Here is a 24,545-nt window from a genome sequence, read left to right on the forward strand (position 1 = left end):
GCCTCCGTGGAGACACTGAAGTGGGTGAGAAGAAGGGTCAGAGGAGAGGGTGGGAGGTGGAGATCAAGGAGCGTGTAAAGAGGATGTGTCGTGAAGATTAGAAGGATTGTCGTATAGGATTCATTTGGAATCTACTGGATCCCCACACCCCCCAGTTCAGATCCGCCTCTGAAATCTCCCTCCACATTATTTTGCTGTTTATTCCTGGCTCAGCTCTTCTTCCATTCAAGCGCATGCTGTCATGTTTCCTGGCAGAGCTGTGGCTTCATGTGTTTCTTATCTCTTTCTGTGTGTTGCAGGTTTGCTGAACAGAGGAAGGTGTACGTGCTGGACAACACGGCTGCTTGACAGGGGTCAAGGAGCACCATGGACAGTGGCCTAAGGGTCCTCCTGTCCACTGTGCTGTGTCTCAGCCAGTCTCTGCTTATCAGCTGCTCATGTAAGTTGCTGTCCTGTTCTGAGAGATACATTTTCCTGAAAACACCAAATTTCCTCCAGTTGCTTAACAACATATATTTGTCCAACAGTTAGTTACAAAGTCCAACATTGTATAAAGTATTTTTTTTTCATGTCATAAACCAAGTCTAGCTTTTATTAATACAGTGAAATATCAAAGAGAGGCTCAGAAGCCCCCTCTCTTGTGATTGGCTAACCAAACTGTTGTTACTTGAGCTCCAGAGAGGAACCTGAGAAAAGAGATGTAGAACTACACTGAGATGTTTTTTGGTTCTTGAATGACTAAAATACTAGTAAGGTCCAAAACATGGGGCATTTGAAGTTCCACTGCAAATATTTTCAATTAATAACAGAAAAAAGAGCTTTAATATTATCTCCTCCTTTGCAGGTCTAATCAGCCTTTAGTTTTATTCTTTTTATTTCCAGTAGCAGCATGGAGCTATTGAGCTGTTGTAGCAGTTTAAGAATGAAATGTGTTTTTCAAGTGTTGAAGACAAAAAAACTTATACTCACACTCATCTGGAAAATAAACATTGAGACTAATGTTGCATATCCAGGGCTCAGACTGTTTCCTGCCCCCAGTTGGACAGAAAATCATTTTTTGCTACTATAAAGTAATAATATGTGACTTTTTAATATGCTTTTCAGTTGAAAACTTTAGGTGTAGACAGATTAAAGAAGCAAAGAGGGTTTGCTTCCTTGCCACCACGGCGGAAGAAAACAGGATAAAGACATTACCACTAGCAAAAAGGTTTAATTCATAATAGCTAGTTTTTGATTTGTAAGACAAAAACAACACAGTGATTATCATTCACTATTTTATCACCTTAAAACCATGGATATTTATTTGTCCTGTAAATAAGAGTTGTGGTTTCCTTTGAGCACCTGATGTTATTTTCAACTAACAAACCATCTTGGAAAAAATGACTGATTGAAGACCGTCTCTGTTTGTCTCCTCACCAGCTCAATACCCTTCCTTCAGCTCTGAGCCGACCTCCGTGGTTCAGAGTCAAGGCTCTACAGCTCATCTGCGCTGCGTAGTAAGTCCTCCATCAGCTGCCATTTACTGGCGCTTCAGAGGCCGTCCCCTAGACCGGAACACCCTGTCCGGTGTGGACCTCAACGGTGGCTCCCTCAAGATCTCCTCCCTTAAGCCAGGCCATGTTGGCGCCTATCAGTGTGTGGCACGCTTGGACCACGGGCCGGCCATCGCCAGCCGTCTCGCACGCGTAGACATGGCAGGTCTGTACACACTTCTACTCACTTCAAAGCAAGTGAATAAAGAAAGAGAGGAAGTTGCCTTGAGAAAAGGAAGGCCATTTTGTGAGTGTTGAACACTTAGAGAGAATGCCTTTCCTCAGCTGCCTGCTGCTGAGTGGTGGAGGGGAAGGAAGCAGTAGGAGTTTTTTACTCGGGCACTCTTCCAGATGCCTCTTGACCGGTATCCTTAATGAGCTGTGGGCTTTCCTGTGTAGTGTGTTATGTTCCTGCTGGGATGCTGCTTGCTGTTGGACACTACACTAAAGGGGTTGACCCTGATCTGCAACTGTATCAAGCTCAATAGAATCACTGACTGCAACAATAAACAAACCTAGCGATCCAACACAAACAGCTCAACTCAAACAGCCTGTTGGCCTTCGTTCCTGTCTGTGCTGAGGCTCGGCACATATTGAGCATCTCCTTCTCTTCACAGATTGTCCAGTTAACCAAAAAAAATTAAAAAAAATTCTCTGTCTGTCCATGCAGAAATCTCAGAATATGAAGATGGCCGACGGCGGTCATTATCAGTGCAGGAAGGCAGCAACGTTCTTATCGAGTGTCCTCTACCGCACAGCGTCCCTCCAGCTCTCCCTAGACTACGAGTACGAGGGGAGTGGATGGAGGAGTCGACAGGTATGTTTTGTTTTGTCTTTTGAATGATGCCTTCAACCAGAGTGTCTATATAACAATGAGACAATACCATTTCATAAATTCTGCCTCATTTTTCATAGTCATGATATCGAATATCTGTTGTTCGATTGGAGGAAACCAATGAGTGTTACAACTTGTGATAAAGTTTCTTGTTTTGTAATGTTCTCTGTTGACTTGAGAGAACATTTATTACCTCACAGTTTTTGTTCATATCAATTTAGACAGCACAATTAAAGCAGAAGTAAGTGATATATTTGTGTTAATATAAGTCTTAAATAGTTATATCTTCCGACAGCAATCACTTACATAGAGTGTTTGGTCTGAAACACGGGTCTCTCAGTCCCTCTGCTCTGCTCTGAGCCGAGGAGAAAACATTTATCGTATCCTACGGTTTTTATCCAATGAGGAGAGAGAACGGCATGCAGGGCTGTGTGTGCAGCCAAGGGACGCCGTGAATGTGGCGACGTAGGGACGAGGACTGTTATGGTGCGTTCAAGGAAACTCGTATTTTTCCGACCGTGAAGTCGTATCAGTTCGATCTGGTACGAGTTCACCGGTCGGAAGTTACGAGTGGCCGTTATAGTGACTTTCACCGGTAAAACAGGTCGGAAAAACACGAGTGGGTTGCCTGGAACACTACAAAGTCGTAAGTTGTGACTTGAAGCTGTAATTTACGATTTCAAAAGCCTGCCTGGAACGCAGCATTAGCAAAAACGACCGGACCACTTACTTCTGCTTTAATTGAAATATCATTGAAATAGAAATAAGACCTAACCTATGTTTTGATAAGCGTTGTGTGTCACAACACACCATAAATGAAGCTTGGTGGTGCTACAGAGATAACCTCATATTCTCCAGAGGTAAACAAACAATTTAAATCACATCATCAGTTAGTTTCACAGAAAATCAAATGCAAAAATCGATATTCTCATGTGACAACGCAATAGCAACATCTGCACCACAGCATGACTTTTTCATGTATCATTCAGTCCTATCATCACTGGATGTAATATGATTCAATAATTCATCTTTTGTCTGTGTTAATATTGAAAATGCTGCATCTTTTGTCGTTTCAGGTGACTACTTAGTTCTTCCATCTGGAAACCTTCAGATTATCTCTGTCTCCACCCAGCACCAGGGGATGTACAAATGTGGTGCATTCAACCCTGTTACTGGGGAAACCGTCATGCAGCCTCATGGCACCAAGCTATCAGTGAAAAGTAAGTCAGGTGATGTTTAATTGAAGATTTGTACGTTTTTACGCATCAGCAGTTTTTTCTTGTTATTGTCCACTAACATGGTTTGTTTGTTTAGATGGAGACTCCTCCTCCTCGTCCTCCTCGTCCTCCTCGTCCTCCTCAGTGCGGATAGTTTACCCCACAGCCTCCAGGACTGTTTTGGTGCAGCAGTCACAGCCGCTGACGCTGGAATGTGTTGTGTCTGGTGGTCGTGCACCAGCAGCCAAATGGTTTAAGTTTGGTAAGGAGGTCACGCCTGGGCCCTTTCACCAACGACAGCACAACAACCTGGTCTTTGTGATGGTGACGAGGAGCGATGAAGGGAGCTACACCTGCGCTGCTGAGACTGAGCAGGGAACTGTGATCAGCGCTAACTACACTGTGAATGTTCTCGGTAGGAAGAAAAGACAAGAAAGCAAAGCGGCACAGAGTCTGTTTGCAGCGGGCAATGATGGTGAGCTTCATGCTTTTGTCCTGTCGTCCACAGAGCCGGCGTCTGTCGTGGAGGGCCTGGACAACCAACTCGTCTCTCCTGGCTCCTCTGGTCGTTTTTCCTGTGTAGCACGAGGAAGCCCCTCCCCAAACATCACATGGCTCTTCAACGCTGATCCCATCATCCCGTCACACCGCTTTCAGATCTCTGGATCCTCACTCGTTATTACAGACGTGACACCGCAGGACGTGGGCGTGTATCAGTGTCTGCTGGACAACGGGATTGGTTCGGCACAGTCATCTGCAACGCTTTCGATACAGTCAGGTATTTATCCATTCATTTTTTCCACTGATCTCTTATTTAGGGTTTGGTATTATTTGTTATAGGTTTACAGAACACAGGCAACCAATTATGAAATGTCACATATGCCCCAAAATGTGACCTTTTGGGGCATTTTTGCCTCAACTAACAATTATTTGTTGATGTTTATTTATTTTTTTAATAAATTGAACAATTAAACCTTTAGTACACATCACAGTTTCCCGGAGTCGGTATACAAATTACATATGTTTTACCCCGCAGAAAAACCTCACATTTGAGACATTGGAACCAAATTTTAAGTTTTTAAAGGTTTTGTCAACAGTTATCATCCTCATAATCATGACAGTACAGTAAGGACTTGTGGAGCTGAGTACATTGCAGATACCAAAGGGAGGAGTTACAGAACAGAATTCATGCCAGAGTTAGAAAGGGGTTAAGGCATCTCACCAGGCAGGGTCTCGTATACAGTACCTGCGGGGAGTCCTTGCTCCCTGAATGTGTGTGCGAGTGTGTGTTTTTCTGAGGCTGGTAGGAGAGGCTTGGCCAAGGCCGCCCTCCTCCTGAGCCTTGAACTGAGCTTGAGCGTGAGAGTGAGCTTTGTGCACGCCGTCGGGGATAAGCCCCCGGACGCTGGAATGTAAGGAGTAGCTGTGGAGGGTTATGACGAGGACCAGACCACCCAGCTGTCAACATCATACACAACTGCCTTTTATTTATTAACACATCACAACCCTCCCCCACCACTCTCCCCCAAATCCCCCAAACGCTGTACGCCAGGGCCCCATTCCTCAGCTCGGCCCTCTGATTAATACGGCTACATGTGGTACAAAGGGAGTATGAATCAGACAAAAATCCGGACGGTTCGCTGCGAAACAGTTGCTCCCCTTCCCCAGGCGGCAGTAAGAGGAATGAGCTTTGATATCGGTAGCAGCAGACACAAACACAGAGCATGAAGGACGTGCGCAACTGAGGTAAACACTCTGAGGTCGGTTTGTGTTGGGTCGTTTTCCAGGTACCAGGCACTGGAGCTTATCGAATGCCCTTTGCATCCAAGGTAAACACTATCACTGAGGTGTGCAGTCTGTTATCATAATCCACCACAGACAGCAATCTGAAATATGTTTGGATTTATGTTTGGTATCGTTGGTTTCATCACTATAACAACTCCCTGCTTTCCTTTATTCAGTGGGATGTACCACTGGGGAGATGGATGCGGTGTCCTCACTCTGTCACGTGATTGGCTTTTTCCTCCCTGTCGTTCCCATCAACACACTGTGCTTACCTGCTCCCAAAGCAGCTGCACCATAGGGACAACTGGTGCTTAAAAGATTATTCGATCAGTTGATTGAGAGAAATCTAATCAGGAGTTGTGATAATTGATTAATAGATGTTGTTGAGCAAAATTTCCAAAACATGCACTGACTCCATCTGGAAATTTGGAGATTTGGTCTGGTTTAAGTGATGGAAAAAACTGAACATCTTTGGTTTTTAGATTAGACTGCAACATCAGAAAGAAACCGTCTTGTCATCCAGGCTATTATGAATATAAAAAAAAAGCATTGAGTTCTCTTCTAAATAGTAAAGCACTGTCTAATCTGAGCCTCTTGTCTGTGCTGGTAATCCTTGGTGATTTACGATCACATCACATTTACTCCCAGGTGTTCTCCTCTAATGGACTGACCTTTTTCTGGGAAGGACCTGGCAGCGCTTCTCTGTCCAGGTGTAACAGCACTTACCGGAGATATATCGCTTCACTTCATCATGAGGGTGCAGTGGCCTTAATTGCCTCCTGCACCAGTGTGTGTGGAGGAGGAGCCCCGTCTGTGGTTAGGCTACGAGGAGAGGAGAGGGTGTTGGAGGGCAGAGGGAGGGAACGAGCAGGAGAGTGTGTAGGACAGGGTGTAGTGCTGGGGTCTGATTCTCTCCGGTATTTTAATGGTTGGCGTGTGGAATGTGTGGCAGCTGGCCACAGTCCCAGGATCAGGTCTAGTGTTACCAGCTCCGGGCCTGTTTGTTTTACAAAGTGAACCTGTGCTGTACACACCTAAAACACCCCAAAACTGCACCGCGGACCCTGCAGCGTGAGCCTGTGGCTAGCCTCGCTGTTTTAACCTCCTCATTCGCATGTTGAGATTTTAATATTCAATTATGTTGCTCTTTGACCTGTGTGCTGAGGCTCAGAGTCCAGAGGTCCCTGCTGTCGTGGGCTGAGCTCTGTGTCCTCCAAACGCCTGTGAAAATTTCCACCCAGACTCTGCCAAACTGTGTCGGCCATAATATGGCCAAAACTTGCATGATTTGCCCAGGTGGACTTCTCTGGCTCTGCTGAAGATTTAATGAAAAAAACAAACAAAGCATGATTATGTAGTGCTGCAGCGATCCAGGGTGTTCTTGTTTTTTTATGTAGATTTAAAGATTTCTTCCAAATGTAAAACTTTCCTGTGCTGGCTGTCCCCTGTGGACCAGTTGGGCCACCTCTGTTAGTTACTGAGTAGCATTGGTACCATTGCTTCAGTCTTTAATACATGATGCAGCTACTACAGAAATGAGCGTCCATAACTCAGCACAACCAAAAAACAGCTTCATGAACTGCTTACAGTTACATTTAAGGATGTAGACAAAAATGTTTTCGAGCTGAAATGTAATATAATGAAACTACATAACTGTTCACTGCCCTCCATGTCTTTTTTTTCAGTAAAGTAGGTCCAAGTTTTGCATTTAGACAGTAAAAGTACCAAAGTGCTCAATCCATTGAAAATTGCACACAGCCTGTATTCAGAAACTGAGCCTTAAAACAAGCCATCAGGACTTCTGTAACATCATGATGTCACAGGGCCTTCTCTCTCTGATTGGCTGACAATGACCTGTTGTTACTAGAGCTCCAGAGAGAAGCCTGAGACAGGAGATGTGAAACTACACTGAGATGGTTTTTGAGAGGAGTGTATAAAATGGACATTAAACTACCTCAGTAACTAAATCCACTTGGTTGTTACTCACTGGAGGTTTTCTTTGCATTAACCCCAAACTAAAATGGTATCCAAAATCATTCTTTGTGGAGATGTTAACTAGTGTGTAATGCAACTCATTTGATCTAAATACTGAGACATTTTTATCCTGACAAAGAAAATAAATATTCTTTCACTTATTAATTTCATTTTGAACTAAAACAACAACGACAGACTGTTTAAAATGAAAACTATTAAAACAGTTGTGTGATCTATTTTGTTACGACCTCTTATATTGTATTTTTCCTCACTGACAGATCCGGGCTCCACTGCTGCTGTGCTGCCGGAGGCTTCACCATCTCTCCCGCCCATGCAAAGTGACGAGGGCCACGATGATGGCGTGGGCGACACAGTCAGCCTGCCAGCTGAAAGGAGCAGCGGCGGTCCAACACCAGAGGCTCCGATCATCATCAGCCCACCGCAGACTCACAAGCCTGACATGTACGATCTGGAGTGGAGGGCGGGCCGTGATGGAGGAAGTCCAATCTATTATTTTGTCAAGTACCGTAAGGTGATGGAGAAAAAAGTCACATTTCACTACTGTCTTGTCATTGTCTATACTGTCCATACTATTTTGGTTTACCTCAAATGCATGACTTTTCCCTGAAGCGTTTTGCTATAAACCAGCTGAGAATGAGCGAATGCAATTAGTTCATTAAATATAGAAGGTAGGGCCAGGGCTGGACCGAGTGAACGTTGGTCATTTCCTTTTTAAAATCCTGTGTTTGCTTCAGTAATAAGTTCGCTCTGACTATAAAACTGCAGCGATACTGGTTAAGACTTTGCTGGCAGCGGGACTCGGTTTTGCTGGAGTTGGAAATTGTGACAGAAATCTCTGAGGCATTGTTTGCGAGGCCGTTCCCTGTCGCCGTCCAGGCTCAGAAAGAGACTGAACTGTGGAGGATTATTATTGGCCATCAGATGATAATGTTTTTCTCTGTCATTTTGAGTCATGTGTTTATATTTGTCTCTCTCTGTGTGTGTGTGTGTGGTCTTCTGTGTGTGTGTCAGGTCGATGAAATGGGAACAGTGGTTGGGAGCTGGCAGACGGTTCGTGTCCCTGGCAGCGAGAAGACCCTGCGGCTGTCAGAGCTGCAGTCCTCCAGTCTCTATGAGGTGCTGATGGTGGCTCGGAGTTCAGCAGGCGAGGGCCAGCCAGCCATGCTCACCTTCCGCACCGGCAAGGGTCAGTCCAACCTCTGGCTCATGAAGCAAAAACCCTCCAACGCTGTTTAAATATCTGTTATTAGCAGTGTAACATTAGGCTGCTTCTTGTCATATTCCTGGGAGTAAGTGACCACTGGAAGACACCACATTCCACATTTTCCACATTTTCCACCAAAGCTTCAAGAGAACGAGGAAAATTTTCAGCTGCCTCAAACATCAACAGTAAATGTCAGGTTTCGGTGTCATTTCCTCTGAGTTAAAGAGCATCTGCTCATTTCATGACTCAACATTTTGCACTGACATTCAACAGAGTCTCAGGAAGTAATTTATCAGAAAAGAAACATGCATCGTTCACCGCCCCCTTTTTCTACCTTGAGAGTAAAGCCATAGAATCACATTAAGTTTACTTTGAGTACTGAACAATATAAAGTCAGCTCATCCACAGTTTGTTCGGAACAAAGAAAAATCAATAACCGACGTAGAGCGGATGATGAGAGAGGCTGAGAAGACATGGATTCAACAAAGCAGTTTAGTTATCACACATAGAAATGAAACATAATAAACAGGCAAGGCAAGGCAAGGCAATTTTATTTGTATAGCCCGTTTTTACAAACAGTTTGTCTCAAAGGGCTTTACATGGCATTGTAGCAACATCCTCTGTCCTTAGACCCTCACATCGACTGAGGAAAAACCTCAGGGTGAGCAACAGAGGAGGGATCCCTCACCCAGGACGGACAGACGTGCAATAGATGTTGTTACAGACAAGAAAACAGTTTACAGTTTAAGTCACAGAATGTGCGAAATATGGAAATGTTAGCAGGAGTTGATGAAGGCAGTCTCTGGTGGGGGGGGGGGGGGGAGCTGGCCAGCTCGATGGGAGGATTGGGTGGTAGACTGGTCCATGGGAAGGGAGGGGAGGCCGGTCTAGCAGCAGGGGAAAGGGTGAAAGGGGGGGCGATGCAGGCGGCAGCTGGTGCAGAGAGATGGAGCTCCGGTGGATCTGCAGAAACACAGAGAGAGTGCGAGACACCAAGGCCAAACTACAAAGTACAACAGAAAATGACAGTTCAAAAATATACTGAGGAGAGGAGAGGAGAGGAGAGGGGAGGAGAGGAGGAGAGGAGAGGAGAGAAGGGGACAGACAGCCAGGTCCACTATACAATCATAACCCTGAATACATTCATAATGATCTTTTTTTCTGCTTTTTAGACAAATATAAGAAAGAACAACTGTTGAGAAACCTAACGATAATGCTGCACCACAGCAGGGTTGAAAAAATGTTCTGTGGTCAGAAATATGTCAAATGCTGCCAAAAACCATGGATATGATTGTATCCTTAGGGTGGTTGTTTCACAAAATGGTCTGAACTAAAAAAAAGCCACCCAGTCTAAAAACCAGGCTCTTGTGTCCATGTGTTATGATGTGGCTTCAGACTCACCAGAGTTTGCCAACATCATCTTACTAAGAAATATTTGTCTGATCGTTACAAGTCTGTCTGTGAATTGTTTTGTTCTGAGCTGAATTTATTAATTCACCCACTCTATTGTATTTTCTTTGACATTGATCTTTGTGAAAGATACTTTTCTTAAAATATTTTCTTCACTTACTGAAGTACGACTTCAATTCAGAAGCACTAATAACTCAACTAAAAATAGTGAGTACAAAACATTTCAAAATGAGCCTTTAAAAGCTGCCACGTGTAATTTGTCTGCAGCTGAAGAACTAAAACTCTTCCAGGGTCCATTGAAAACTGCAAACACCCAGAAATAATAACAAGAACATGACCTCTGTATTCTCAGTGGAAGCTTCTGCTGCTGCTGCTGCTGTGTTTTTAATCTTTAGTTAGGAATCGGTTTAACGTAATTATCAAGAAGTGTCAAGTGACTGCTCTGTTTTTGGATACACACTCACATCACACCCTCGTCCAGGAGTTGTCAAGTGGGAACCTGATCCCCGCCCTGATAAAAGCAGAGCAGCTTTGAGAACCAGGGAGGAAATTTTAGATTTCAGAGCCAACATCCGGAGCTGTTCCTTGTGCTTTCGGTGGAATCGATAGCCCTGAAAACCTGTTGAGCCTTGTTTTCTTACTCCCAACCTTTCTTTTTTTCTTTCTCCCTCTCTCTTTCAGAGAAGAGCACCTCCTCCAACAAGAATCCCTCCAAGGCCCCTGTCGTCTCGATGCCCCCTAAAGCTCCGGAGGACAAAACCCCCAACACACACTTTGGCGTCATCATACACGATAGAGGTAGATGTAGACACCGTCTGTAAACTGTTGACCTGCTGCTGCTGCTGCTGCAGCAGCTGGATGGTGCACAGATGTTGACTGTGGGATGTTTCTGTCGCGTCGATAGTTCACGACCAGTCTGTGTTGAATACATCTCTAAGCTCGATGTTTAGATGTGTTCTGTTTTGTTTCTCGTGAAGCCATCGTTGACACCCAGTTATGTCTCTTTAGATGAAGGATGCTGTAAGCAGAAGGCTTTGAGATTTCACACAGCTTCAGGGCCACATCTGTGTGTGTGTGTGTGTGTGTGTGTGTGTGTGTGTGTGTGTGTGTGTGTGTGTGTGTGTGTGTGTGTGTGTGTGTGTGTGTGTGTGTGTGTGTGTGTGTGTGTGTGTTTGCATGTATTACTCAAATTACAAGCTGAAACTCACATTAGTCTTTTCACTAACCCTCTTCTCTTTCTCTCACTCTCTCCTGCCCTCTCTAACTTTGTGGCTAAGAGCCCAGGCAGTAAGTATACATTCCTCCATGGCATGCCACTCCACTGTGTATTCTTTCCTCTTCTCTGTCTCTGTGAACTTGTTCCACCCTCACATGAGATGGGGCACGGTGATGCCAGATCTTATTGCTTCTCTGTGTGTTTTTTTTGTAATTTGATTCACAGAAGTCTGCACGACTCAAAGTATGTCACTCTCTGTCCCAGTACCCGAGGCCCCTGATCGCCCAACCATCTCCATGGCGACCGAAAGTTCGGTGTACGTCACCTGGATCCCGAGGGCGAACGGTGGCTCTCCGATCACGGCTTTCCGCGTGGAGTACAGGCGCGGCCGCAGCGCGGAGTGGGTTGTGGCTGCGGATAACATCTCGCCTCTCAAACTGTCCGTGGAAGTTCGCAATCTGGAGCCTGGTGAGTTTTCACATAGTTCAAAACCTTTCTCCACAGTCCAGTGGAGCGTGACATGATTGCACTGCCCAGATAAGAGTTTTTTTTTTATCCTTAGCCCAGTGAGAAAAACACACTAATCTAAAATGATCATCCAGTGACTAGTTTGCTTATCTGTCTTAACTTTATTTTTCTACCAAGATTTTGATCAGTAAATCTTAATCCAGGATGATGTTACCTGCAAGACTGACTCCATCATTCAGCAAATATCTGAAGATTTGTTTCCATGTCTTACTTCTCAGCTTTGGCTAAATGACCTCAAACTTAATGACGATAAATCCTAACAGGTTATGATTTGTTGATGGATACCAATTGATGCTGATCAGTTATTTATTTTCAGCGCCACTGGACTGTAACCGAGCTTTTCTCTTTGTATCACTCTATCAGGCTCCACCTACAGGTTCCGGGTCGTAGCCATGAACATGTATGGCGAGAGTCCCCACAGCATTCCCTCAAAGCCGTATCAGGTGCCCCAGGCCAGCCCGCGTATGGCAGACCGCCCCGTGGTCGGACCTCACATTTCATCCACAGACGCCATCAGTGACACACAAATCATGCTGCGCTGGACTGTGAGTACACCGCTGACACACTTAAGACGTCTAAGACTAGTGGAGTTTATCCAGTAGATGCTTCACTTGAAGGATGAGAGCAGGGAAACAAGCAGCTGTAGGAGAGGGAAATGACAAGATCATACAGGAAAAAACAAACAAACCTAAACTCTCCTAGTGGAGATTTGTCCTGCCATGCTTACTGTAGCTGAGCATATACAGTGAGGGATTGTTGGTAACATTTCAGATGCATTCACTGCCAGTTATGTTTAGATAAACACAGGTTTAGATAAACACAGGTCTGGGTCATTACACAGTCAAATCTGTAGGCTTGGTCAATAGCTTTGCTTTCAAGTTGAAGTAAGTCATGTGAGTTTTTTACACTCCAGTGTGGCTTGGACCCAGATATTAAGTGTTAGGTTTCCAGCGCTGAAGGAAAAGGATTAAGTAGCATAAAATGGAAAAGAGTGCAAGTACCTTAAAAGTCAATAATCTAGTTTGACTACTGTGTAAGACCAGCCAGTGGTAGAATAATGTAGTAAACACTGGTTGACGTAGTGTGTTTTCCAGCTGGCTCACCTGTGTTTAAGCTGCTGTTAAGCTGCCGGCAGCTGAGTCTCAATCAGACCTTTAATTGAGCGGCTGTGCTGATTAGAGCTCCGCTCTCACTGAGATTAAGAGGCCCTGTCCATCTATGTTGTTCTTCAAAGCTGTTTCTCCCGCCTACAACAGTTTGAGCTGCAGATGGATGCAGATAGTTCCCCGCAGTTACTCAACCTCAGACAGTCTCATTATATCCTGAACTTCAGACAGACAGTGCAATCACAATCTCGCTTGCAGTCCTTGTACATCTGCTGATAACAAGCACCCATTAGTTGCTGGAAAATTTCCTCTCTTTGTATAATAATTGCTCACCAGATTGCTGTAGTCTAACGTAATCTTTTTTTCCATCCCAATGCAGTATAGTCCCTCGAGTAACAACAACACTCCAATCCAAGGTTTCTATATTTACTACCGGCCCACAGATAGCGACAACGACAGCGACTACAAAAGGGATGTGGTGGATGGTAGGTTGCAATGCAAATTTTAGTGTTTGTGTGTGTGTGTGTGTGTGTTTGTGTGTGTGTGTGTGTGTTTGTGTGTGTGTGTGTGTGTGTGTGTGTGTGTGTGTTTGTGTGTGTGTGTGTGTGTGTGTGTGTGTGTGTGTGTGTGTGTGTGTGTGTGTGTGTGTGTGTGTGTGTGTGTGTGTGTGTGTGCGTTTTCACTGCAAATTGAGTGTGTAGCTTATGTGGAGTGTTTGTCGACAGCCTCATCCGTTGCCGGACGTAGAGCTCACGCGGTGCAGATAAAGTGGGAGTTGGAGGGGTAATGGATACTCAGCATTAAAGAGAGGGGTGTAGTGAAGAGGGGCATTTTTTGCCGTTTGATTTATAGAGCGAGCTGTCCCTGGGCAGCAGGGCTTTCTGAAATCTGTTTTTAATAAATGGTTGCCAACTAATGGGCCAGAGCTGAAATACGAGCCCAGTCAGAGGAGAGGGGCTCAGGTTGTTGTGTGGAATGCTAACAGTGGAGCCTGGTACAGGAGAGAGAAGAGGGATGTCCTTTTACTCTGTCCAACTCTTCAACATCTTTCCACAGCCTTGGAGACAGATGTGTGCAGAGGTTTCTACCCAGTCAACACTGTTTTGTTGATTTGTAGGTCAAAGATGTGCTGGAACTAGATTTAGTCAGAAAGTTTTGTTTTTGTTCTTTGATGTCAGGAGGATGCAGAATTTCCACAGAATTTCAAACAATTGTATATTAGTGTGTAATGCTGCTGTGTATGGCACTCATCTGTTTTTGATTCTCAGTTTCACAGTCATGATTTAGACATGTCTGAGTACTGCCCTACCTGCCTGTAATCGGTGTTTATCTGTAAATTAAACTTTGCTTCCGTATTATTTAGTTTTACAGCACAGAAGAGATTTTGCTTTAGCAACAGGTTTCAGGTCACTCACAAGTGCTCAAATCTACCTTGGGGTAGAAGTAACACATGTGCAGCCTTTTTTTTACACTTTATATTAAACAAAACACAGCAAGAACAGCAACTTATTTCAGCCTCATTTGTCGGAAATGTAGCATTTCCAGGTTGGAGATTGTCGTCTCATCTGTGATTGCAGAGCACATAGTAGTTTGATTTTGTGCGGTATTACAGTGTGTGTGTGTGTGTGTGTAATGGGAATACTGGAGGTAAGCCAGCACAAACATGAAGCTGCCATATATGGAGCTCATCTAGAATAAAGCAACTGTCTGGGCCCTCGTGGGACTGATGGAGTAAGAGAGAAGGCCTGGTGGGAGGGAGTGAATGAGAGAGAGAGCAAGAGAGCCTTAAAGAACATGACCTGCATGATAGTGTGAGGCACGAAGAGGTTGGAAGAGAACACCGAGTGTGAGTTTACACAGGCAACGTGAGTCAACACTGACTTGCAGAGGAAGTGGTTTCTCACCTTTGTCCCCCTCTGTCTCCTCCTCCTCTGTCTCTCGTTCTTTCTCAGCTGTAAAACACTGGCACATGATTGGACACCTCCAGGCTGAGACTTCCTATGATATCAAGATGCAGTGCTTTAATGATGGGGGAGAAAGCGAATACAGCAATGTCATGATCTGTGAAACCAGAGGTAAGACAAGAGACTGTTCCACATACGAAAAGACATGTTTCAACCAAACCCCCCGCTTTATCATACATCCAGGCGTGTTTCCGCGAAGGCTCTAGCTTTAACGATGGGTATGATCAGCATAATTACACAACATAAATGTACTAGGTTTTATGACACCAGCAACAATAGCTCGCATTTTATAGTTTGGCACTGTGTCATTTCTGGTTGTTGCTAGTGGGTAAAAAGCTGCTTCTTGTCTCCTCCTCCATCTCTGCTGCAGCACGTCAGTCCCCGGGGTCACCCAGCCAGCACCCAATCACCCCACCAGGCCCTCATCCACAGGAGCCGCCCAGCCCTCCTGGAGGACTGCTCTACATGATTGTGGGCTGTGTCTTGGGAGTGATGGTGCTTATCCTGTTGGCTTTTATTGCCATGTGCCTTTGGAGGAATCGACAGCAGCACAACATGCACAGTGAGTTTATGGAAAAGAACATGTTGTATAATGTGGTTTTAAACCAAACATCATTTTTTCATATGTTGTGTTTACTGTACCTGTGATCACTCTAAAATGACAGTTAGACCTGTAAATTGTAGGATGGACTCTTTACCAGACCTGTTGGATCAGTAAATAGTTTAGCAGCTTAAACATTTTGGGGAATAGCTGAAACTTTTTTGTGGCTGCATGGAAGTTTACATTTTAATATAGATACTAAACAATATCATAAAGTTCTGTCTTCAGTCCTGTCTGTCAAAGTATATTTTTTTATTTTAACTTCTTCACACGCTGAACACAACAGCCCAACAATACCAATATAAAAAAGCATCTCTGTACCATAAATGTACTGTATATAAAGATGGATAAAGAGCCTCTACCCAACTCCAAGCTAATCCAGAGTGTGTGTGGGGTCCAGTCTTAAATGCATTTCAGTTTAATAACGGTGGCAGACATACAGTACACTGCCGCTAACCTTTTTTTTTTTTTTTTACTGATTAGTTGGTAACAACTTAAGCCAGCAAGCCATGTATGGTGAGCAGCACAGGTGCTAACATAAGAATAAACGAGCCAAAAATGTTATTGAACTCAAAAAGCAGGAGTATAGACTTCCCCTCTGTCTGTTAGTCATATTTTCATGTAAAATCTCCCTAAAGGCACTGGCACCAAAAACACAGCCAAGTGGTTGTGCTCGGTGACTGATTCAGCTGAAGCAGGCAGCTAGCTAGCAGTTAGACAAATGTGGCGATACCTATCACTTAAAGGGGCCCCACTATTGATTACACATAAGTTTAAGCCTTATTAAATTCAAATCGGTTCTATAAATATTCACCCTATGTGCAGTTGTTACAAAAGAGTAAATGAGCTATAGCTTATTGTAAGTTGTTTTTTATCAACCAGATCAGACTTTTTGCTCTCCACCGCAGTCCTCACCGCTCTCCCTCTCTCTCCGCTGTAGAGTACGACCCTCCTGGCTACTTGTACCAGCCAGCAGAGATGAACGGCCATGTTCTTGAGTACACCACACTGCCTGGTGCCGGCCGCATCAATGGGGGTGTCCACGGGGGCTATGGGCACAGTGGCCCCATGTTACCTCAAGGGTGCCATCACCTCCACCACAAACTCCCCTTGCTTAACGGCTCTGGTGGCCTGTTCTCACCTGGCCACCCACACGGCCATGATGGCACCCTGCCACACAGCACCCGCGACTGCGAGCACTCGCACCCTCACCCTCACCACCACCATAATGTGAGTGTCACAGTTACAGATGCCACAAAGTGCTCCAGACCTCAGGCCCTGGACGTCTCAATCGTTGCTTTCAAGCACTGAATGAAGTGTGGTGTTTCACTTTGGTAAAAATTTGGTTAAGCTTGGCTAAGTCTGTTGTTTGTGTTCTCTTGTCAGGGTGGAGGCATGTACACAGCTCTTCCTCAAACAGAGTCCTCTGATTGTATGAGCTGTCAGAACCTCTGCAACAACAACAGGTCAGAAAATGTCTCTTTTTTATTATTTCAATGAGTGTTTATGGATATCTGGCTCATATTATGTCTGTATTTCATATTTCATGAGGTTCATACTAGAAACTACAGTGATATCTATCCTTAAGCTGCAGAAAGCACAACATTTGATCACGTGGGAACAAAAAGCAACAACATAGTAAACCAACTTGTTTCTGTTGTCTATATTTTCAGTGAAAGTGACTGTGGGATGAACTGGCCTGAGAAAATCAAACATAACTCATATTACATACGATACAGCTGAGACAAAGTGTTCTACTTTGCTTGTAACCCCTACCAGCCCCAAACACACACACATGCACACGCACATTTGCCCTCCTGCTAGTCCTGTTTATGTATTTAAGGGTCCCCAGCATCACAGTTTACCCTGTGTGCACCCAGCCAGCAGACCTAATGAGCCCTGTGTTTATTTACCTCCGGCTGCTGGGAAAAGAGGGGGTGTGGTCACTATCCAATCATGTACCGTCAGAGTGAAGCAGAGTTTAGGGAAACATGGTGAAGATCACTGCTCGCAAGCGTCTGCATTTGGGAAATGGGAACCTCACCAGAGAGCAAAACCACAGTGTGTCACAGTTATTTAGAGGCAGCGAGACTGGACCTTTAATCTCCGGTTCAACTGTTAAATGCTTTTTGCAGCTGTGCAAGAGTGCTCCAGTTGTGTTAGAGCTGTCATTGTTTTGGACACTGTTAGGAGTGTTAACACAAGGGTTTTCTGTGTCTGGCGGAAAACCCACAGATATCTACAGAGAGGAAGAGCTGGCACAGTGAGTGAATCACTGCTGAGTGTTGTCAACCTATAAACCAGTGTATGTTTGTGTCCCACTTTTCTTTCCATCCTCCCATGTCTCTGAGCAGATGTTACAACAAGACCAATGGCACTTTCTCCAGTGGCACTTTGCCTCTAATGCATCGCGTGGCGCCGTGCCAGCAGGACGGGCTGGAGATGGTGCCCCTGGGCCAGGTTTCATCGCAGTGCCACGGCCCCGACAACCAGAGGAACTCTGGTGAGCAGGAGGCCGACGAAGGGTACCAGCCAGATGAGCACAAGGAGTCCTCGCCCTCGCAGCATTCCTGCTGTCTGGTTGGGAACAATGAAAACTGTCCAGCAGACAACACTGGTGAGACATGTTTTTATTCTCAATGCCAACAAAATCCACAAAATCTTTCTTTGTATTTTAAATTACCACCAGAGAATCAGAGAACAGACACTTCTCACAGCTTTTACAGCATTCGTTATGTAGTTTAGTTTTTCAGTTTATTCAAAAAAAGAAGGCACAGATAGTTACTGGTTATCTTTGATTATAAAACGGAAAGGTTAATTTGAGCTGTCTATGCACGCCTCCTGTCCCTGACTGTGGCAGCAGTTGTCAGGACTGAAAAAAGAAAAGAAAAAAAAAGAAATACAGTCCGAGTGAAGCGCTGGTCGTCACTGGCACCAGGAACTTTAAGGGCTATGCTGCGACGAGTAGGAGGGACGTTGCAGTGGGCACTGAAGTGGGTACTAGCGGTGGTGGTTATCGTCATATTGGGCTGAACAACGTCCCTTAGCTGTGGTATAATTAGCGTATGCCATGGCCTGTCGTGATGCATTGCTTAAATATTCCCGTCTGACTGTAATAAAGCTATAAGGTGATATAAATACTGCATAGTATTTTTTTTTATTGCACTCATGTTTGATTGTAAGAATGTCTTCTCACGGTTTGATGGTAGAAATGGTAAGCAGTGAAATATATCATCATAAATGTAGGAATGCAGAGCAGTGAAATTAAATGACTAAAATGATTAACAAATAACTTTTAACAGTAACACATTTTGAATTTGTTACTTTCAAATGATTTTCAAATGGAATAGTTTTTGAAACACACTTATTTGATTTCCATTTAGAAATCCAGACCAATTAAAAGAAACATTTTTGAACTTCTTTTTGTGTAGAAATTAAAGGCCCCACAATCTATAGAAATTAATGTCTATTTTTTTTATTATAAAGCCGGTCTAGGTTCTACTAGCTTATAATGTGACAGTGCAAGTGCTCAGTTCACAGAGAAATGCACACACCCGGTATTTAGAAAATGAGCCTTAATAAAAGCAGGATTCTTGTAACTCTGTGATGTCATAAAAAAGGAGTCACAAGCCCCACCCACCTGGACCTAAAACAGGATTTTGTTTCTCTGAGTATTTTACCTGTTATCTGCTCTATTGTTATTCCATCATTTAGCAAATAGTCAGCCAATCAGAAGAGCCTCCTCTCTTCGGCTGACACCCATCTGCTATTGTACTAGAGAAGCCTGAGAGAGGAGTGAAATGTTGATAGTGATATTTAAAAATGATAATGTGATGAAGATTTTGTCAACATTGGACAGAGCCAGACTGTTTCCCTCCAGTCTGTTAGCTAAACTAAGCTGAGCTAATCAGCCACTGGCTGTAGCTTCATATTTACCAGACAGATGTGAGTGCCATTGATCTTTTCAAACTATTTCTCTTGGACATTAGAGCAACATCAGTGATGGTAAAGTGAAAACATTTATTTCTACTCAGTCATGGTTCAGCACGATTGTGAAATCCAAGTCTTCTACATGCTTTACTCACAAGTTTTTATATTATTACCAGTCCTGTGTTGTGAGCGGGCAAACTATGTAGCATCACCACAAATTATACTGTGGGCCTCTGCAGAATCTGTGCTTGTCGTTTTTAATATGAAGTCTAAACCAAAGACTCTCTCTCTCTCTGTGCAGCTGAGGAGGAGCTGGAGTGCGTGGACATGGAGGGGCCTGTGGTATGCTGGGAGAGTCTTGGCCTGCCAGACTTGGACTGTGACGAAAAGCCTGGGTGGATCTCTAGCAGCAGCCTGGCAGGAGAGCTGATCCAGCCGGGCCCACAGGAGGTCTGAGCACAGCCCACACACAAACACACTCTCCTGCAGTGTGGAGGGATTTAGAGGAACCCGGGCAGAGAGAGAAAGTCGTGGAAATACCACAGAGGAAGGAGGACAAGCAGCATGGGATAGTCAGAGATACTGCATGTTACTGTGACAAGGACACAAAACTGTGGATGGACTGAGCTGAGCTGAGCTTCGTGTGAGAAGAGAGACTGAGAGCAAAGCCAGATGGAGAGTAACACAAAGAGGAAAGGGAGCGTTACTTAAAGACTGAAACTGTTTCCCACTGGAGGGAGGACTCTCATAAAAGATCAAAAACTTTTTAGATGACTTATTTATTTTTTGTAGTAGTAAAATATTATTTCATATGAATGTATCTGTTTTAAAGAAAAAAAGTTTGTCTTTTATATTATTTATGCCTTTTTGGATGAGAAAAACCTTTTATTTTTTGTTGTTTCGTCCCTGTTCCACTTCAGTGTGGAGATTAGCAATTGTCCGTGTAAAGTTTTGTAATAATATAAAGAGAAGATATGGAAGAGTAACACAACAGCCTATTTTCATGTCTTTCTATGTCTTTCCTCCCCCCCGACTACGCACAGCTGTGCCAGATGAACGATTGCCAGAGTGAATTTCCCGGCCTCGGTTCAAACCCATCGATATTTCTGGCAGCCCTTTGATGTGGCTCTGTGATGGGCTGTTCCACCGCACTGACCCCTGAACAGGGTGAACATTCCCCTCACTGTTCAGACTGAGGCTGCTGCTCTGTGCTTCAGTGAATACTTGATAGCTCATCACTTTACGCAAAATGCACTGTTGCTCCAAGAGGACTGTTGACCTACTGGCCCCAATCTGTTGGAGGAGTCGGGTAGTTACATTAAAACAGAGTTGTTAAGCATGGTGGGCTTTATGTGACCAGGTCAAATTCTCTCACAAAACATTTAAACAACAGAAAATGCTCCATTCAGAGGAAACATATCAGTGTGGCATTCTTGGTATGAAAGGGTCATACATAATCACCCAAACCTTTCTTTTTTACTGTCCTGACGTGGTTTATGGTAAGATGTGGATAGTTTTGTTTCATTTGACTGACAGAGCAGAAGAAATGTGTGAACATGGATATTCTGGAGTAAATGGGATATTGTGTCTGAGGGGGCTGTGCTGTTTTCAAGCAAAAGTCATCAGGAATACAAGCAGCATGTTTTTTTTCTTTACCTCCTCCAGGCTGATTCACAGGCAGACATCTCACAATGTTACAACTGTGATATATGAAACCAAAATGATCTGCATGGCCACATACCATCAGGGGCTAAGTGGGAAACTAGGTTTTCGTGATTTGAAGTAAGGCGACCCTGAGAGCAAACACAGAAAAAAGTGGTTGAATGACATTCAATTTCATTGCATTGAGCTGCCAACATTCAAAGCGGTGTGATGTGTGTGTGGTAACTCACCACAGACAACAAACTGGACTCACAAATCATAAATAGGTGAGTTGAGATTGTGTCATCAGAAGTTGCTGCATGATGCTCCTTCTGTGCTGCAGACAACTCATTCATAAAACAGTTGTAATATACTCTTCTCATGTTTCAGCCTGAGTCAGCCAAACCCATTATCTGAAGGCTTAAATCCTCCATTGGTTTTAGAATAATCTCCATGGTGTGCTGGCTGATTGGAGTTGATAGGATTGCAGCGGGGGAGATGACAGGGCTGGCTGTGCTTCACCGAGGATGACTGTGGTGCAGGCTTTCCATGCCTGGTGCCTGTCTGCCCGTGTTTGCTCCAGAGTCGGCTGCCAGTCCTCAGGCCCTAGCTTGTCTGGCATCTCTCCTCTCCCTGATGGTATACGGGATATTCCTGGCACACAGATTTACTCGCCTGTTGCTGAGGCGTGGCACAGCTTCTTCCGGCCGTTATTTTTAGTCTTCATGGCGGCTGTTGTGCTTTGAGGCTGGTGGCATTTGCCCAGTTGTCTTGACTTAAACTCACTTATTTCCCCCCAGGAATAGCCTGCCTGAGTTTCTCAGTTTCTCAATCCTGAAACGTTCAAAGTGTTTCACATATACACTGATCAGGAAAGTGTTTGTTTTTGAGTATGGGGACCAAAACAAAAAATACTCAAGAATGATGGAAAGACCTTGCCAGCCTTTGGCCATTTTCTTTTTCAAGCTTTGTTTCAATTTTTAATGCAGTGGCTTATTTCAGTCGCCATTATCCCTCACTGCTGCTGCTACTGCTGCTGCTGCTGCTGCTGGAAGAAAAAGGGACCAAACAATGGGAAGGAAATGAAGCTGGAAATGAAAGAGAAATGGTCTGGAGAGAGAGAGGGGATGCTGACAGATGCAGGCTGGGCTGATGAGGAAAAGATAAGGGCAGGGTTGTCTCTAAATGAGCTGCTTCTCCATCTCCCACGTCTGTCAGTCGGCACTCTCCCTCAGTCCTGCCCTGCACCCTCTACCCACGCAGCTACACCCCTTCATTAAGGAGCCCATGGGAACAAGAAAACTCATTGTCCGTTCTGGAATTTCTGCCCCTTGCTTGCAGAGCCGACCTGTTAACGCCAGTCCCTCTCCCCTCCGCCCACCATTCTTCCTCTCCCCTCTCCAGCACACCCTGAATGAATGCAATTCTTATGAATCGGGCAGTGTGTTGTTAACTCGCTTGATTCAGCCCCGGGCAGTTTTATCCTTGAGATGTCACAAACCCCAAGGGAAGCATGTTGTGGTTGGATAAACTCCAACAGCATTCCAGTGGGTCACTGCAAATGATGAGCTCATGTGCAGCATAAGACCAATGATCTCCTTGTTCCCTGAAAGATATCAGCTATTTATTTGTAATCAGACTCACATGTTGGGTTGTCAAATTGTTGCATTTATCAACTCCACCTGCTGCATTTAATCAGGATTAAGACACAAAAAAAAAAAAAATACAGCTTCATCTCTATCCCAGCTGCATCCATTGCCCCAGATGCAGATCCCCACTCTCCCGTTAGCAAACCGCACAATTCCAGCATAATCAGTCTACTCCGGATCAATAATGAGCCTAGTGATGACAAGCAGGCTGCAGAAAAATAAAGCAGCTATGCAGTCATCTCTATCACTGAGCACTTGAGGATATATGTGCAAGACCTTGAGCAATGCAGTCTGTTTGTTTTGATAGGGATAATTTATTAATGAGGATTGTTTTATGTGCAAGGATTCTACAATATCCCACAGACATTATTCAGGAGTGAGCCATTTCAGCCTTGAGCAATATGCTTTGAAATTCTGCAATGTATATCCATTTGCTCCAATATGCCTCAGTCTCTCACCCTGCTGAAAGTGACAACCCACAGTAGTTAATAAGCACAGTCTAACACACTTAAAGGAAGAAAAACCACACGGCAGGGTGGTCATTGGCATTAAACAGAAACAGTAATGAACAGTATATTTCAAGAAAAACAAAAGAAATAGTCTTGTCTTAATGAACCCACGGTCCAGATGGTTTTAATAATGAACACAATACAAAACTGGTGAAGTATTTGAAATGGAAACCACAACCTCAGGTCTACATGTTGTCACGCTTCCTAAGTTTATATGGCTACAAAGATTGCAGGAGACAACAGTGCAGTCTTTCACTGATCAAAGTGTTTCAGTGTGTGTTACAGTCCAGTCTGATGCTAAAAGGTCAATTCATCCAAATGACAAAAAAAAAAGAAAAAATAGATTCTCCCATTATCCTTCTAATGATACTTAGTCACGGAGAAGGCTGACTTTTTTTTCCTGTTTTTTTTTTTTGCCTCCAGAGTAAAATGTTGAATGGAACTTGATTTATTGGTGCTGCATTAAAAAATGCATCCGAAAAAAAAATAAATAAATAAATAATAATAATAGCTTCATTATTTTCCAGAGACAACTCTCTACTGACAAACCAGTCAGGAAGAACAATGACATTGTTTTCTGTATTCTCCAGATAAACTGTATTCTCCAGCTTATCTGGAGAATACACAGAAAACAATGTCATTGTTCTTCCTGACTCGTTTGTCAGTAGAGAGTGTCTCCAATAAAAACAAGGTCTGTGGATTATCACCACAACAATGTTTCTAAAACAATGCATTAATGCTATGTTGTTGTGCAATTCTATAAAGTTGTGGTGCTTTATGTAGAGGCTATTTTTTGGTCCCTAAATATCAAGCTCAAGTGTCAAGTTATCAACTCCATCATGCGACTCAGTAGGTCTTTGCTGTTATTGTTCTGCACACACCAACTTCTTTCAAACTTGTATTGTTTTTCAAGAAATACTTGATGAGGAAATGTGTCAACGCTGAAACAAATCTGTCAGATTCCTCTTCTACAGTAAGACCTAAACTATCCTCATGGCTGGATAACATCAAGATATGTGCGTTTGGGAACTTGGATGAACTCATACACAAAAAGCTGAATTTGAGGAGGTAAAGTCATCATCATTCATCTTCTACATCCAGCCGGGTGAAATAGAAAGTAATCCTGGCTCCTTCATCGGTATCATACAGAGCCTGGCAGGTGTACATTCCCTGTGCATCCCTCTGGAGCTCCTCTATGACTAAAGCAGATGTGTTGACCGGCACCCGTATGCGGCCCAGGCTGCCGGACTGAGACTGGAGCTTAGGACCCTGTCCATAGTTGTAAGCCACTGCTATGTTATTATCAGTCCCTTCTTTGGTGAATCCCCAGATGAAGATATTAGGCATGGTGGAGCCACAGTCCAAGGTGACCAACCCTCCCACTGTTGCTGTAGCATGGGAGCGGATGTATTCCACCTCCTCA

General features: G+C 44.1%; 1 protein-coding gene across 2 annotated transcripts in view; it reads left to right on the forward strand.

Moving 5' to 3' along the window:
* Nucleotides 1–20,300, forward strand: part of cdon (cell adhesion associated, oncogene regulated) — a 33,778-nt gene extending 13,478 nt beyond the window's left edge. Inside the window, exons 2-19 of one of the 2 annotated variants that reach the window (XM_083985296.1) lie at nt 300–439; nt 1,420–1,698; nt 2,203–2,349; nt 3,444–3,587; nt 3,682–3,999; nt 4,093–4,362; nt 7,622–7,875; nt 8,376–8,550; nt 10,660–10,776; nt 11,420–11,662; nt 12,086–12,267; nt 13,208–13,313; nt 14,781–14,903; nt 15,163–15,354; nt 16,334–16,623; nt 16,780–16,859; nt 17,748–18,010; nt 19,625–20,300. In XM_083985296.1, the coding sequence (XP_083841422.1) occupies nt 367–439; nt 1,420–1,698; nt 2,203–2,349; nt 3,444–3,587; nt 3,682–3,999; nt 4,093–4,362; nt 7,622–7,875; nt 8,376–8,550; nt 10,660–10,776; nt 11,420–11,662; nt 12,086–12,267; nt 13,208–13,313; nt 14,781–14,903; nt 15,163–15,354; nt 16,334–16,623; nt 16,780–16,859; nt 17,748–18,010; nt 19,625–19,779 (3,411 nt within the window). In that variant the 5' untranslated portion in view covers nt 300–366 and the 3' untranslated portion in view covers nt 19,780–20,300. The remainder of the gene's footprint in view (nt 1–299; nt 440–1,419; nt 1,699–2,202; nt 2,350–3,443; nt 3,588–3,681; nt 4,000–4,092; nt 4,363–7,621; nt 7,876–8,375; nt 8,551–10,659; nt 10,777–11,419; nt 11,663–12,085; nt 12,268–13,207; nt 13,314–14,780; nt 14,904–15,162; nt 15,355–16,333; nt 16,624–16,779; nt 16,860–17,747; nt 18,011–19,624) is intronic. The other variant, XM_083985297.1, reaches the window with a different exon arrangement.
* Nucleotides 20,301–24,545: the final 4,245 nt, after the last annotated feature.

The sequence above is a fragment of the Trachurus trachurus genome (genome assembly GCF_905171665.1).
Source record: "Trachurus trachurus genome assembly, chromosome: 13".
NCBI lineage: Eukaryota > Metazoa > Chordata > Actinopteri > Carangiformes > Carangidae > Trachurus > Trachurus trachurus.